General features: G+C 37.8%; 1 protein-coding gene across 6 annotated transcripts in view; it reads left to right on the top strand.

Moving 5' to 3' along the window:
- Positions 1-11272, top strand: part of rab3gap1 (RAB3 GTPase activating protein subunit 1) — a 52253-nt gene extending 40981 nt beyond the window's left edge. For 4 of the 6 annotated variants that reach the window (XM_069156274.1, XM_069156273.1, XM_069156271.1 and 1 more), the window contains 4 exons: positions 834-949; positions 1741-1843; positions 4080-4103; positions 8769-11272. In XM_069156274.1, the coding sequence (XP_069012375.1) occupies positions 834-949; positions 1741-1843; positions 4080-4103; positions 8769-9002 (477 nt within the window). In that variant the 3' untranslated portion in view covers positions 9003-11272. The remainder of the gene's footprint in view (positions 1-833; positions 950-1740; positions 1844-4079; positions 4104-8768) is intronic. The other 2 variants (XM_069156275.1, XM_069156272.1) reach the window with 1 other exon arrangement.
- Positions 11273-17297: the final 6025 nt, after the last annotated feature.

Genomic DNA, 17297 nt, shown 5'->3' with positions numbered 1-17297 from the left:
ACAATGACTTTTGGTTTGCCTCGTTGAGTTTTAGGTACAAATGGTCCAGGCATAAAGTATTTTAGAGTGCTATGCACAGCCCCTATAGAAACCCTTAGTCACCAAAATTGTATTGCTTAGAATAACAATTTTACTTATGACATTTTCTGATTATTTCCAGGTTTAATTGAAAATGAACAGTTTTACAATGTGTTCTCAGACTTTTTTTTTACCCTACTGATTTTCAAAACATTGTACAATATTTCATATCCAAAATCTAATAAGGATCTAAGATCTGTACTAACTGTGCTGTACTTGTTAATGTGTTGGAGTAAAAGGCTGTGTTTCAAATCACATACTTGCAAACTTACACTTGCTATTTACTCCATAAGCGCATTCTCATTGTCAAGTATGGAAATATACCAATCTACACATTGGGTATGGAACACTGGACGCTTTTCACTCTTAATGATCACCATCATGGCTACATGGCAAAAAGGGAGGGACCACTGACCTATTTTCTAACGGCAGTGGTCGAGGAATCTGCAGTTAGAAGTTGTAGACATGCACACCAAATGTTCATCTTTTACCAAGTATCACTATACTACTGTAGAATAGAAGACATCAGTATGTTTATTGTGTGCATTAATCAAGGGACACACAGACACATTTTTAGGAAGTGTGCTTTTTGACACAACACTACCCTGTCGACATGTACGCACTACACTAGTGTACTAACATGTAAGTGTACTTATGCAAGTATGCAAAATGAGACACAGCAAAAACATATTTCATATGAAGTTCTTCTCGCCTCTGTTCTGATATAATGCACGTGGGACCTTTTTTATGTGTAGGATTTCATTAACCAGCTGATGGCCATAGAGACAGTCATCACCCAAGCTCGGTCTCTCAAGACCAAGTTTTCTATTAGTGAAGACGAGAAGGGAGAGGCCACAGATGAGCTGGAGAGGTAAGTTCCACGCAGTTTTATTGGAGCAGTATTATAGTTAATAAAATAGACATATTTAATTTTTAATAAATAGTTACAGTTGGGCCGAAAAGGCGTGTTTGAGGGAAGAGACATTTTCAGTCATTTAGGGGGTTTTCTTCAATTTTGCCGTTTCCTACGGGGTATAACAATACTGAATACATTGCAACTGTAAAATAACAGAAATTAAATTATGTAATAAGAAAAAATGTGTTAACAAAGCAAAATACAGTATGTTTCATATGTTTGATTACTCATAATACCCACTGTTGGCCTTCATTACAGCTTTGCTCTCTATTACTGGCAGTATTTTAACCAGCTTCATGAGGTCATCACCTGAAATGTTTTTCAGTTATTAGGTGTGCTTTGACAAAAGTTAACTGGTGAAACTTTTTACCTTCATAATGTGTTTGACACCATCACATGTGCTGTGCCAAGGTTTTGTAGGTCTACACCAAATATCCCCTTTCACTTAAAGTAGCACGTAAGAATGAAGCCCACATCGAGGTTCCCTAATATTATGGCAAGCCAATACATTTAAATGGAAGGTACACAACATTTGGAACACCTCTCGGTAAAACCCAGTACAGTTCAATTTTACAATTTAAAAGTCTCCAAAATGACAGATGAATTAAATCAATTCCTATAGTTTGTATGAAGTTAGTGTTTATTCAATGTCGTATTACACTCCATGCTTCACCTGTCTGTGGTTTTAATGTTGTGGTTGATCGGTGGCCATTTTTTTTAAACATGGCTCTTATTGTTTGCTCCAGGTTTGTGACCTCCCTGCTGGAAGAACCAGAAGTGGTGGTGAGCGGAGCTGGCCACGGGCTGGTCGGCAGCATCATCCACAGACTTTTTATCAATGCACAAAGGGTAAGCAATCTAAATCTTGCTCTCTTTTTCTTCTGGCTCCATTGACACTGCTTACCAAGGATAAACATCACTGTTAAACTCAAGTGGAAATGTGTAGGCTGGTATCACCTCAATATTCTGTGAGCCAATAAATCTACACATTTTCTACTGACAACAAATAAAAACAATCGCATTGTTTTACAAAATCTATAGTGGTGCCCTATCTTGGATAGGATCTTAAGTCTTTAGGCAGTGGAGGTCATCTCCATAGAGAACTTGGAAGTCTGTACTCACAACGTGACAACAGTGCAACCAGGTTGTTCCAATTTTCAACTTGATCAGCCCATTCAATTTCAAGTGTCTCAGTGACTGTGATAGGTGCATATACACATATATATATATATATATATATATACACCGTACTTTCCGGACTATTGAGCGCACCTGAATATAAGCCACACCCACTGAATTTTTAAAAAATAATTATTTTAGCCGCACATGTCTATAAACCGCACATGTCTATAAGCCGCAGGTGCCTACCGGTACATTGAAACAAATGAACTTTACACAGGCTTTAACGAAACACGGCTTGTAACAAAAATAAATAGGCTTTAACGAAACACGGCTTGTAACAAAAATAAAAAATAGTGGTAAACAGTAGCCTACCAAGAAAGTAATTGGTCACTATCTTCCTCCTCCTGTGCACTGAAACCACTGAAGTCATCTCCTTCGGTGTCGGAGTTGAATAGCCTCAGAATTGCTTCATCCGATGTTGGATCGTTTTCATTGTCGCTCTCGTTACTTTCATCCGGAGGCAAATTCCCCGCTGAGCTCATGCTGCCCTCTTCAACACGCAGCAGTCCAGCCTTTCGAAACCCGTTGAATCCATAAATTAGCCGCATCATTGTTTAAGCCGCGAGGTTCAAAGCGTGGGAAAAAAGTAGCGGCTTATAGTCCGGAAAGTACGGTATATATATACACACACACCACATTTACACCTGTGCACCTACGGTTATGAGTGATTATTTGTTTTTCTTTGAAATGTTCCAAAACCGCATGTTTTTCATCCCATCACTATTGAATTTGGTTGCTTCATTCTCAAAAGTTATAAAACATGATGGTATGCTGGGAAATGGTCATTTGTTTGTGATACATAAATCATCTTAAATCTCAAATCTGCTGTCTGTAAATGTAAATGGTCAGCACTTATATAGCGCTTTATCACCTTAGCGGTCTCAAAGCACTATACACCCATTCGCCCATTCATGCTCCAATGGCGGCAAAGCTGCCATGCAAGGTACTTGCCTTCTGTCAGGAGCAACTTGGGGTTCAGGTGCCCAATCCTAATGTCCACCCTCACGGAGTCACAGACTTTGAGGCGTCCATGAGGGCTCTCTGGCAGCCATTTTGAGCCCCTTAAGCACCCTTTCTGTAAATCTGCATTTCTGCAGACTTAGCCTAAGAGAATTACCCACAGTTCATAGCAAAATTGGTGATGTATTAAACTTGGTTGTCCCACTGCCCATAATATGTGAACAAACCAAACAAACCATATATAATTTTATTGTATTTATTGATGTATTTATTCATTTGGAGGTGTGGCATTTTTTCTTTTCCAATGGCGATGCAAGCAGTATGTGATGTCAAGAGTGTCCCATTTTGTCTATTATAACTTTTCAACACTCATGAACTTAAACACTCAGAAACTATGGCTGTGACATCAGCTTAGTTTAGGGTTTAGCACGTTCAAATAGAAATGCCCAATATTACATACAGTATGCATGCAGGCAAACATGTAAAATGGACGTGTGTTAAATTGCACATTTGAAAGACGCAATCCTCACTGCACGTCGTTAGTTGATCAGGTTGGAGTTTTTTTTCACGGGTGGTGTGGAGTTTGCACATGATTTTAGACACGCAAACCTTTAGTAAATCAGGCCCTTAGTCTCTAGAAGATTGACCTTTCCACCATGGTCAAGTGAAAAGCTACACAAAAAGCATGATAAATATTAATATGGAATCACAATATTTATGTTTCTAACAGACAGCAGGAAAAATAGCAAACAGGGTGTTACATTACAGATTCTTAGATTTTGATACAGCTGAAAAAGCTTTTGTTGGGAAACTCTACTGACACTTAGCATTACTGTACAAGAGATCCTCTTCATGCAAATATGACCTTTTTCTTTTTAGTTGTACATTTTCCCCACTCAACTGTGTTTTTGTGTTGTGTTTCCTCTCTGCTGCTTGCATCAAGCTTGCTGACTTCACCAGTGACGAGGTAACAATGAGCAATAACAATTTACCTTCCAACTACCACCACATGTGCCTCAGTGATATTGCAACAATAAATTCACACACACAGAAAGAAACAAATAAGTATATATAAATGGGCTCCAAATATTTGTGCAATTCAAGGAACTAAATGGATTTGTTTATTTTAGTTATGGCCTGTACAGAATGTGTAGGACGCTTTAGTGAGTTTCTTACGGCCATTATTTAAACAATCTCATGGAGATCAACACCTCCTAAACCACAATTAATTAATATGTTTGCATTACCAATGGAGCACATGACTGTCTACAAGTTGACAAACCCACTTGAACTCTACAGTTTCACTACAGAGGATTTTAGCATATTTTACTGTATTGTCTTGTGTTTACCTGTTTTAGCTCATAAACTCCATTTTTATCAACTTTATCCGCAGCTGGCAGCTTTTCAGAGAAAAAGCTGTATGCTAAAGCCCACTGTGAGTAATAAGCAATCAGTTGTAAAATAAATTCAAGCACTCAAAGAACCAAATATTCTATATACAAAATTAGAGATTCAACCTATACACAAAAACACAACACCAAATTTGTGCTAATAAGTACAGTGCTTAAATATTAGTCATAACAAATTTATGTGATGATAATTTAGCAATGTGAAGTGACTCAGTAATGTCATCCAGTTAAGGCAGCTTTAAAGAGACACTTGTTGAACAAGCTTTGTATCAGAGTTTTGGATTGCACTGTTTGTTGAATATACAGACAAACTTGCAGCACATGCAAATATGTAATGATCTATCCTTTAAAACACACATAGCCACTCATTTGAAGTATACAAACACAACAGCCAAGGTTGTCCTCTACAAGTCCATCAACTGTGACTATTTTTCACACATGGCCAACCACATTCCACTTTAAAACTTCAATTGATTCCACATATACCACAACTTAGAACATTAATAGTCCTTTCTAAAGTGCAATTTCTCTTTCCAACAAATCTTAAGAAAAGTGTTTGTACTTTATCTTCATTTTCTCTACATTTGTCTGAGGATATTTTTGGTGACATGGAGGTTGGCACAATATCATTTCATACGTGGTAGTTTCAGTCTGTTTGACCCTGTGTTCATAAACATTCATGGTGGAATTTGTTGGTACCCTTAATCGCTCATTGAAAAAAATGCTTCATTCCTCAAGTAAATTTGTTTTTAATTAAAAGCCATTTAATCATGTATGCATGCCATTGGTATGTCATAGAGTAAAGCAAAGAAAGTATGAAAACGTTTTAAAGTAATTCACCTTCAACGAAGATTATCCTAAAATGGCATTGACACAATTGTTGGTACCCACAGAAAAACAAGAAAAACAAGACTAGAATTTGCTAAAATGCATAAGAATAAGCCACAATGCTTCCGTCAGAACTTCCTTTTGACAGATGACAGAAAACTATAGCTTTTCAGCATGTCACGTCAGCTCGGTATTCACAGATGAAAAGAGAACGTTTTCCAAGAAAAGCACCATACCTACTGTGAAAAATCTAGGAGGTTCGAATCACTTTTAGGACGACTTCGCTGCATCTGCCACAGTGTGCCTTGAATCTGTGTAGGGACCAATTAAATCTCAATGCTACTCAATGCCTTCTGGAGCAAATCGTGCTGCCCCGTGTCAGAAAGCTCTGTTTCATAGGTCATAGCAACAGGATATTGACCAAAAACACAGCTAAAATTACCACATAATGGCTAAGAGCAAAACAGTAGACTATTCTGAAGTCGTCTTTTATGAATCCTGATCTGAATCCTATCGAACATCCATGGCAAGAGCTGAAAAATGCAGTCTGGATTTCACCTTTCAAACCTGAGACAGCTTGAGCAGCTCTGGAAGAGTGGGTAGAACTACCATTTGACACATGTAGAAGTCTCACTGAAAGCAGCAGAAGTTATTTGTTTGCAGTGATTGCCTCTTAATGTTGTGCAACAAAATTTTAGTTTAGGGGTCCTATTTTGTCATTGCTATTTCCATTTGTTTTATTATAAAAAAAAAAATGTCTGTAGATTAAAAAATTAAAAGCAAAGTCTGATTTTTATTAAATATGGACTAAACAGTGATGGAAGCTTCCAATTATTTCAGAGAAAATTGTGGTTTCTTTTTTTTTTTTTTTTTCATGGAAGGGTACAAACAAATTCATCCACAACTATAAAGAAAGCTGTAGTTTGATTTCCTGTAGCCCCTGTTTAACTACTTTGTTCCTGGGTTCTCCTGAGTAACCTTCCACAATAGATAGATACAATATATTTTTTTTAAAGTACATAGAACTAAATCCCCACCATTTTTCCTTTGTCCTCTGGGGGAGTCTTATTTAACAGTTGTTTCCTTAGCTACAGCAGAATGCAGTTCATCTTAGGTAGACACCGTGAATTTACCTGCATTCTTTTACCCTTGTTGCAATCAGTTTTGTGTTGTATGTCTGTGCATGTAAATGTCATATCATTGATATAGAAACTTGATTACAGGAAATCTATTTTCAGTTTTTATTTGTTTATTACACACTTTATTACACACTTTTATGGCTCTGACCTTGGTCATGACCACCATATACAAGTTACTGTCCACTGTCTGATTAGTATCAAATCATATATATAGAGAAAAAGCAAGTTGATTGTTATATGATTCACACATTAAAATTCAAGATAGACTTTAAAACGGGGGTCTCCAACCAGTAGATCATGATCTAACTGGTACATCAAGGAGCTTCTCGGAGGAAAAACAGTTGGAGACCCTTGCTCTAAAATATAGGGGTCCAATCATCACTTTGAATTTCCCCTAAGTCGGCATGCATAAATTCATGTACATATATATAAAACCCAATCTCATGTGACCCAAAGACTGGGAGACTTGATATGAATGGATCCAAGCATAATTAGATTTACGGCCATCACTGAGTTGCAATGGTTTGAATTGTCACCTCACAGTGAAAAGGTTTTAGGTTCGAACGTGTTGGCCAGTTCAATTCATTCTTATTTATATAGTACCAAATCATAGCATAAGTCATGTCAGGGCAGTTTACACAGTGCGGTCAAGACAATACAATAAGTCGAAACTCCAAAATTTAAACCCTTTGAGCAGGCACTTGACGTCCATTGGAAGGAAAAATTCCCTTTAAGGGTCTCTTTCTGTAGAGTTTTCATGTTCAGCCCAGTGCGTTTTCTGACTGCTCTGGTTCTCTACAACCATTATCTATATTTACAATCCATGTTCCAAAAAAGTACGGACGTTGTGTAAAATGTAGATTAAAACATAATGCGAAGGTTCGCAAATCATATTTAATTGAAAATAGTCCAAAGACAACATATCAAATGTTGAAACTTTGAAATTGTATTGTTTTATGAAAAATATATGCTCATTTTGAATTTAATGCAAGCAATCAGTTTCAAAAAAGTTGGGACAGTGATGTATTACTATTAGTGTCATGTGCTTGAAGAAAACAAAGCAATGTGGAAGCCTACATAGTTTCAACCATGTGCTTTGTAGGAAAACTAAACCAATTGCTAATTTCAACCATGTGGTGAGGGGTAGGGAAAATCCATTTTGTAAGGGTTAGGACAAAAGAAATAATTTTGGTTAAGGTTCCGGAAAAAACACATGGTTAGGAACGTCAACCTCATTGTCACACATGGGAGTCACTGAGTATGCCACCAAACCCCTCCTACCACCGGCTCCTACTGCGAAAAAATGCATGTGATGTGACAAAGGTCATGCATCCTATATTTTCGCATATTGTATTTTCACGCTTAGAAAACGCTTTATGTAGCTACTGCATGTTTTGCTTTAATTGATGGCCGTACATAGATAGCGCATTGTATGAGAGATTAAATGAGCACATGTTTTTTTTAGTCAGGGATTAAGTTATAAACAGGACAAATACTTTCACCTGCCAGTGCATGGAGGCATTCCCGAAGATGTTTGATGTGTTTCCTCCTCTGGCAGCCACTTTGCATCCATACTTTTTGAAAAGTGTATATCTATCTAAAAGCACGACCACTCGTTCATCTTTAAAATATCCGAAGTTATTCCATGTTTATTTTATTTATAAATAAATTCAATTCAATCCAATTCCATTATATTCTATCATAGTAACAATTGTTTATATCAGAAATCATTCCATCGGAAATTGGATTAATTTTGCATAGTTTATTAATATCAAATGAACATTATACAGATGGTGTATTATATTCAGACTCAGTCCCAAAAAGGTTAAAGCTATAGATAAGAGCACCAAATGTCTTTTATTCCATAACTGAAAATGGACAGAATTAAAATAGAAGAAAGCGCCAATACATAAAACACAATGACCAGCAAACTTACTGAACTGATATTCTAGTACAAAACCTTTAATTGTGAGCTGATTTTAGAGTCACACCTTCAATGGGAAACAATGGCTGTGGAGCTATAGACATGTACTCCTTCAAAGTTTAAATACTAAGGATGGTTTGGGTTTGGTTTCTCCAGTAACTTTTTGAATAAGAAACATTTGAATGTATTTTCTATAAAGAATGCACATTTGAACTTGCTTACATGTGCCTATTTCCTCCATAACTGTTGCATCAGACTTCAGTTTTTCAAACTAAATACAAACTTCTTTTTTATTGGCAACTTGTAACATTTGACCCTGTCTTCACCCTTAGGCTGCCCTCCTGGCACCAGTGGACGAAGACTTGGGTTTTGACCGGAAACCAACTGGAGGAAGCAGCAAAGTCCCTGACTTCCCCTCTCCAGCAGGCCGGGAGATTCTTTTGCGCACATGTGTACCGCGGCCAGCACCATACTCCAAAGCTTTGCCTCAGCGGCTCTTCTGTGTCTTGATGAGGGAGGAGTTTAGACTGGCGGGGGCCTTTTCTTCAGACTCTACCTTCTTCTAAGAGCTATGTTCCATTCGTACATTATCATTTACGTCTTGAACCCAGACCTAGAAGATCAGTTAAAGCTCGCACATCAAAATGATTAGTTTGTTTGTTGTTCGTCAATTGGTCTGTTTGTGTGCATAAATACTTCTTTTAAATTAGTTAATGTTTTTATTATGGCATGACATACAGTATCTGTAAGCAACACACAAATGAACATTGTTATCTGGGAAAGATGAGGATGGTATGGCTCTGCAGCGTTCAGATAGTAGCTACTCTTAGATTACATGTAATAAATAGGAAAAAAAGACTGCTGAAGTTTCACTGTACTCATTTGCAAAGACATCAAAAGCAAGTGCTAAACTTAGGTCTTAGGAGGGTTTGATGACATCTGTTCATCCTGACATTGTTGAAACAATTACAACCTCCATATAACGCATTCTTACACAATTTCCCTCCCTCCTTTCACCATGCCATAACATACAGTTTTTTAAACTCAAAAAGAGTGTAAAAGCAGCATAAAATAGTAATTTCATCAATGATCTCAGTGTAGCAGTATGTTGGTTAACAAGTTGCATTTATGAGCTGCAATTACATGACTATTTTGTGTTTGTTAAGTTGTCTGAAAAATATGTTAATTATTCAGCTGAATAACCATGACCTTTGAATTCAACGCTGGTCTTGCATAAAACCATTTCACAAAAAAAAAATCCCTCATCTTACATGAGATGTAAAATTTGCATTTCTCAAATTAAAATGGTCTGCAAATCTTCTGCATTGTCATTTTGGCTTCATGGTTCTCTTGTTTTGGTGGTAAGATTTACTGTAATCTACGCATTACTGACCACATGACAAATGATAATCACAATCATAATCTTTTTATTTCTCTTATGTTACACAGAGAAGGATTTTTTTCTCGGTGCAGGCACACATGTATAACATACAACATACAATACAATAAATATATTCAATAAAATACGTTTAACATATGTTAAACTAAGGAAAAGATCATAAGAATAAATAAATAGAGTAAATCTAAGAGAGTAACTCAACATTAAACAATATATATCATATTCTTCTGCTATGTTGCACAGAAAAGGTTTATATTGACTGAGTCATTCTAGTTCAATTGGTTTGAAGTGAGGTTGAGGGAATTATCGATGGAATTATCGATGGTCTACCTGCAGTAGATGGGGGTTGGCACCGCCCCAGAATGGAAAAGCAAACACTTATACTGGGACAAAAGCTAAACTATTGTGGATGGGGTCAGATCCAAAATATATTTTTCTCACCTAAAAAAAAAAAAAATCAATATTACTTTAGGTGTACACTATATTTAGAATATTTTCACAGCTTCACCTTGCCATCAGGCAACCCTTACCAACAAGGAACTGCACTTTCATATCAATATTTTTTGAGTATAAATGCTTGTTGGTGGGTTTGGCAACCTCACCTCTTCTTTTAACAACTCTCTGAGAACATTTGGGAACTGAGGAGAGCAGTTGCTGGAGTTTTGAAGAGGAAATGTTGTTCCATTCTTGCCTGATATAGGATTTCAGCTAGTCAACAGTTTGGCGTCTCCTTTGTCATATTTTTTATTTCATTATGCACCAAATGTTTTCAAAGGTTGACAGGTCGGGACTACAGGCTAGCCAGTTTAGCACCCTGGCTCTTTTGCTCCGGAGCCATGCTGTTATATGTATAAGTAATATGTGTACATGCATATAAACCTGTATACAGTATATCGTTAAGCATTCATGGTTCCTTGCAAACTACCCATGTCATGTGCACTAATACATGCATCCCTATACCATTACAGATGCTGGGTTTTGAACTGTGTGCTGATAACAAGCTGGATGGTTGCTCTCTTTAGCCCAGAGGCCACGGCGTCCATAATTTCCAAAAATAATTTCAAATTTTGATTCTTTTAGACCACCGACAGTTTTTCACTCAGCCTCAGTCCATCTTAAATGAGCTCGGGCCCAGAGAAGGTGGTGGTGTTTCTGGATCATGGTAGAGTTTTAACCTGCATTTGTGGATGCAGCGACAGGCTTTGTTCAAAGAAATGGTTTTCGGAAGTGTTTTTTAGCCCATGCCGTGATTTCCACTACATAATTGTGTCTGTTTTTAATGCAGTGCCACCAGAGGGCCCGAAGATCTCAGCCATCCAATATTGGTTTTTGGCCTTGTCTCTTGCATAGAGATTTTTTTGGGGATTCTCTGATTCGTTTTATTATGTGCTGTAGATGATGAACTCTCCAAATTAAAGTTTACATTAAGGAACATAATTCTTAGATTATTGTATTTTCCCACACAGCCTTTCAAGGGGTGGTGAACCCCTCCCCATCCTCACTGGTGGGAGGCTCTGCTTCTCTGTGACCCTCTCTTTCTACTTTATCAGGTTACTCATCTTTTACCAGCTAACCTAATTAGTTGTAAGATCAGGTGTTTCTTTTAGCATTGTGCAACTTTTCTAGTCTTTTGTTGACCCTGTCCTATCTTATACATATCTTTTTTGAAACTTGCTGCTAGCATTAAATTCAAAATGAGCATATATTTCACATAAAACGATAACAAATTTCAGTTAAATATGGGTTTACATAATTTGCAAAATATTGAATTCTGGTTTTATTAACATTTTACACAGCTTCCCACCTTTTTTGAAAACAGGGTTGTATATTTTACACAGTGTCACAACGTTTTGTATATCATATCAAAACACTTTCAAAATGGACATCAGAACCAATGGTAAATTACCAAGGGGAATACAGTACATGCTAAACTGGTGGCAGCAGAGGCCACTTCAAGTGAAACTGCTGGGTTTTAGGTTGGTGCAATAAAGTTCTGTTTCTTCTTTCGTAAATTAAAAGTGTTGGTAATATACCAACAAGAAGCTCACTCACTGATACGTGGTACCTAATTGCTTACTTCTACAATATTAAACTGAGTTAAGCAGTGGTACATCAGCACATCCTAGTTGTGAAACATGGATATATAATATACCAAATGGCCAAATGGTATTATTCACAACTTGCATTCCTCAAGCATCACTAATGGTGCAAGTTTTAGTTTGTTTGCCCCCACCCCATCAAAACTGCTCCCCGAAAAAAATTTCAAATTGAATGCACTTTTGGTAACCTCCCTCCCCTAGAGGCACCTGAAAATGTGTTAAATTGTCCAGCCTGTAAAAAAAAAGTGCCTTGTTTAAGATGAAAATCTGCATCACTGATCTTTTCCCATGAAAGAAACTCATCTTGCCACAATAAAATTGAAACCACGTTTTAATTGCAAAACAATACTTGCTATTTGGACTACCACACTACGAACTGCAGCACCACAAACTAGTGAGTAAAACTGTATCAAATCAGCTGAGTGGAATAATGTCAGCTACAACAACTTAAAAATATATTTCAAATGGTGATATTTTTTTTTCACTGAATAAGAGAAAAGTAGCACAAGAATCTTTGAAGCATTATGTATTTTAGTGTCCCATTTGCTCATTTATCCTTTGCAGCTTGAACGCATGCACTTCTTGCGATACATAAAAAAGAATCTTGAACACGTTTGTATTAAAACTTTGAATACTATAGACTTTCTTTTACACCAGCCTTCAAAACAAATGTAGAACAGCACTGCATCAGTTGCTGCTTAGTTTTTGAATCCTCAAAAAGTTTCAATAGGGTATTTGCATAAATAAGACCTACAATATCATCACATTTTTACACAAATCAATAAAGAGATTTTTTATTTTTTTTATTTTATTTTTTACAAATTTACAAAATGTACAAATTACAAATTTTGGTTGAAATGAAAATTTTAAAAATAATAATTAAACCAGATGTGTTTGGAGAAATGAAAAGCTGTGCAGTCAAGTATAGGAACTCTGTTCCCTCTGTGAAACAGTGAAACATAGGGATGGTAGTATCATGAGTTGGGCATGTTTTGCATGCCCGGGACCAGGACCGCTTGCTATCATCAATGTAACAATGAATTCTGAAATATACCAGTGAATTAAAAAAATGTCAGGACATTTATCCATGGCCTGAATTTCAATAAAAAGTGGGTCCCAAAGCAAAATAACAAACCAAATCACAAAAACAGTATTACCAAATGGGTCTGTGGCTCAGAAGATAGAGCAGGTTGCCCACTAATCAAATAGTTGACAATCCACAGGTCCTCCTGTCCACATGCCAAATTGTCAATGGGCAAGACACTGAACTCCAGGTTGCTCCCAATGACAGGCAAGCACCTTGGTCTGGGCTTAGACTCTAAGGTGATAAAGCCTTAGCCTGCAGACTATTTAAGTGCAGACTATGTAACGTTTCCAAAAAAAGAATAAAGTTAATGTTTTGGAATGGCCAAGTCAAAGTCCTGCCCTTGATCGAATAGAAATGCTGTGGAAGGACCTGAAGTAAGCAGTTCATGTGAGAAGCCCATCAACACCCCACTGTGGAATGGCCAAAATTATTCCGAGCCAATTTCCATGACATATTACTTACTGAAAGTTTTTATTTGCGCAAGGGGTCACACTGAATACTAAAAGCAAAGGTTGACATTATTTTACCTTATATATCAACATTCTGGGAGTTTGACTACCACTATGACCCAAGAAAGGAGTGAATTTGTAATGTACAGGCTTGTAGCATATACTTGGAGGAACTCAAATTAAAAAGCAATATCTTGGGCAGGCTCTGAAAATCAAAATCACAGTTTATTTTTTATTTTTTTATTTTTTTTTAATAGCTTTTTTTATTTGGAAATATTGATAGACACAGAATACAGTAAATATATACTTTGATTAATATTTCCATTGTTTTTCAGCTTTTTGTTAACATACAAACGAACCACAACCCTATCCCTCCCACCCAACCCACTGGTACACCCACCTAGAAGAACAGAGAAAAAAAAACAAAAAAACACCCATACATTGTACATCTGTATGTAGACACGCCTGCGTCACTACAAAGTAAATACACAGTCAGCACAACATAAAAGCACAATATACCCAAAAATCAGATAACAATAAGATTGGCCAGTAAGTATAAATCAGAGTGCGCAAATTATTCCTTATCCAACAGAAGGTGAATAAAATTAATGAGAAAATCAAAAAAGAAAAAAACAACAACAACAACAACAAACAGTTATATCTAGGGTCTAGACCAAGAAATACTGCTAGGGGGTATCAGGCATAGTTTTAAGTTTCAGTAAGTATGTCAGGACCGGATCCCAGGTAGAGAAGAATTGGTTCCTTGACCCCCTAAGTGAGTATTTTATTTTCTCTAATTGTATGAATTGCATCAGGTCACTGAACCACATAGACGCCTTCTGTGGATTTGTTGATTTCCAATGCAACAGTATTCTTCTACGAGCGAGGAGTGTCATAAACGTCATGATATTTTTATGTCTTTTTCTTATTGTAGAGTGTTGTCTATCTGTGACACCAAATATAGCTGATGTTGCATTGGGTTGGAGATCAATATTAAGAGCCTCAGAGAATATTTTAAAGATCATAGACTAGTAAGATGCCAGAGCAGGGCATGACCAAAACATGCGAGTTAGGTTGGCAGGAGTATTACGACATCTGCTACAACCAGCATCTAAATTAGGGTATATTTTAGCTAGTCTTGCTCTTGAGAAATGAGCTTGATGCAGAACTTTGAATTGTATTATGTTAAGTTTTGCACAAGAGGAGCTGTCATTCACTCTTTATAAAGCACAGTTCCACGTGTCTTCTTCTATGTCACCCGCTAGCACACCTTCCCAGTCCGCTCTTATCTTTGCCTGAGTTATGTTTTTAAGAGAAACTATACAGTCATGTATTCTTGATATTAACCTTTTTTAATCGAAAGAGAGTTCTAGCTTATCATCCAAGCCTGACCTGAAGAGATGTTTGGAAAGTTGGGGTCATGACACTTAAGGAAGTGGCTGTTACGTGGTGGGGTGTTTTTCCAGGACCCAAATGCAAGCTCACAGACTCAAGGTTTTCAAGTTCCAAAAATACAGTCTTTATTGTCCAAAAAACAAACAAAAAACTACAAACCAAAAGGTGGCACCGAGCGTGTCCACTTTACGTCCAGTCGGGAGGGCAACTCGACCGACAGCTCCAGGGGGACACGGGTAACAGGGCAGCCGGCAGACCAGCGGAAGGGACGGCGTCAACAATCTTCCAAGCCGGGAGGGCAACTCCACCGACTGATGATTTTGACGGGGATATCCACAGGAGACACAGAGGCCGGAGGAACGGGAACAGGTACAGGACTGACGGAGAGCTGACGGGGAGCAGACGGAAGACGGATGGAGAGCAGACAGAGGACGGACGGGTGGCTAAACAAAAATGCACCGACAACCAGAGTTGTGCAGGGGCAGGTTACTTATAGTCCGGGGAGGTGATCAGGGAGATGCAGTACACCTGCAGGTGGTGATCAGGGGTGAGTGGCTGCATCTGCTGGGACTGGTGAGGGGCGTGGCCACGGGAGGTGAGGGGCGTGGCCACAGACAAAGACAGGGGACACAGGAGGAGAGGTGATCGGGGGCAAAACTGAAGACAAAACTGAACTCCTGACAGTAGCGGATTTGGAAATATTGAAATAAGTTGGACCGAGGAAGGCTAAATTTGTGTATTAAATCCTCAAAACTGGCAAATACACAGTTTATGTACATATCCTTAAATTTAACGATGCCTTTTCTTTGCCAGAGAGAAAAGGCATCATCTAATCTAGCTGGGGGGAAAAGGTGGTTATTGCATATAGGGCTTATGTGAAGAAGGTAATTAAAACCCAAGTTCCGTCTAAATTGAAACCATATCTTGAGGGTATTGATGACGATTGGATTGTTTGTGAAATGTGAAATAGAAACTGGAAGGCTGGAAGTGACCAGGGCTGTAAGACATGTTGAACTGCAAGATCTAGTTTCCTAGTGACACCTGTCTGTATCTGGAGCATGAAGCCAAAAAATATTTTTTGGAACATTTGATGCCCAGTAGTAGCAGCAAAAATTAGGAAGAGCTAGCCCCGCCTGTAATTTAGGCCTCTGTAGAAGTTCTATACGTAACCTAGGGTTCTTACCATTCCATATAAATGAGATGAAAGCTTTGTCGATACATTTAAAGAAAGATTTAGGAAGGTAGAGCGGAAGGCATTGAAACAGGTAAAGGAATTTGGGAGGCACATTCATCTTGATGCAATTCACTTTCCCTGCCAAGGATAAGTTAATTGTTTTCCATTTCTTCAGATCTAATTTTACTTTCTCAAGTAGAGAAGAAAAGTTTTCTTGGTAAAGGTTCTGCATATCTCTTGTGATGTTAATGCCCAAGTATTTAAAGCCATTTCTCAACATTTTGAACGGTAGTACATTATCCTGAATTTGAAGCGCAAAGTTATTAACAAGGTAGCATTCACTTTTACAGAAATTCAGTTTATATCCAGAACATTTTCCAAATCTTAACAAAGCGTGGGTAATGTGGGGTACACTTAGAATAGGGTCTGATATGTATAATAATAAATCACCAGCATATAAAGATAATTTATACTCTTCTTCTCCTCTAAAAATTCCACTTATTGATGTTAACGACTTGAGTGTGATGGATAAGGGCTCTATGGCCAAAGCAAATAACTGTGGGCTGATTGGACAACCCTGACGGGTTCCCCTTGACAATGTGAAGTATTGTGATTGTTTACCATTTGTAACTACAGAGGTCTTGGGTGAATTGTATAGGAGTTTAATCCATTAAATGAAGTTGGACCATAACATGTGAAATAGTATTCCCATTCAATCCTGTCAAAAGCTTTCTCTGCATCCAGCGAGATGACCACTTCTGGTACCACGGACGCAGAAGAGTGAATAATGTTTAAGAGCTGACGGATATTGGTAAATGAGTGTCGCCCCAAAATGAAACCGGTTTGATCAGCAGAGATCACATCACTTATTATGGTTTCTAGGCGTAGGGCAAGAGCTTTGGCCAAGATCTTAACATCGCTGTTGAGGAGGGAGATGGGTCGGTACGAGCCACATTCTGCATTATCTTTACCTGGCTTAAGAAGGAGAATAATTGATGCCTCAGTCAGTGTTTTTGGTAACGACCCGCGGGACAGAGAATCTAAGAACATATCGAGTATGATTGGGGATAGTTTCTTCGAAAAAGTTTAAAAAAATTCTATTGGGTAGCTGTCTGGTCCCGGCGCCTTACCACTTTGCATTGCCAGTATCGCTTTTATAATTTCAGAGTGTTGTAATGGGAGTTCAGTCTTTGTTTTATGTATCATGTTTATGGAAGGAGCCCGAAGTTTGTGAAAAAAAAAATGTCCATGTCAGTTC

Source organism: Embiotoca jacksoni, unplaced genomic scaffold, assembly GCF_022577435.1.
Source record: "Embiotoca jacksoni isolate LCO1_2020_lvr unplaced genomic scaffold, fEmbJac1.0.p SCAF_20, whole genome shotgun sequence".
Lineage (NCBI taxonomy): Eukaryota > Metazoa > Chordata > Actinopteri > Embiotocidae > Embiotoca > Embiotoca jacksoni.
Note: the sequence above shows the minus strand (reverse complement) of the source record. Positions and strands in the feature narration are given on the sequence as shown.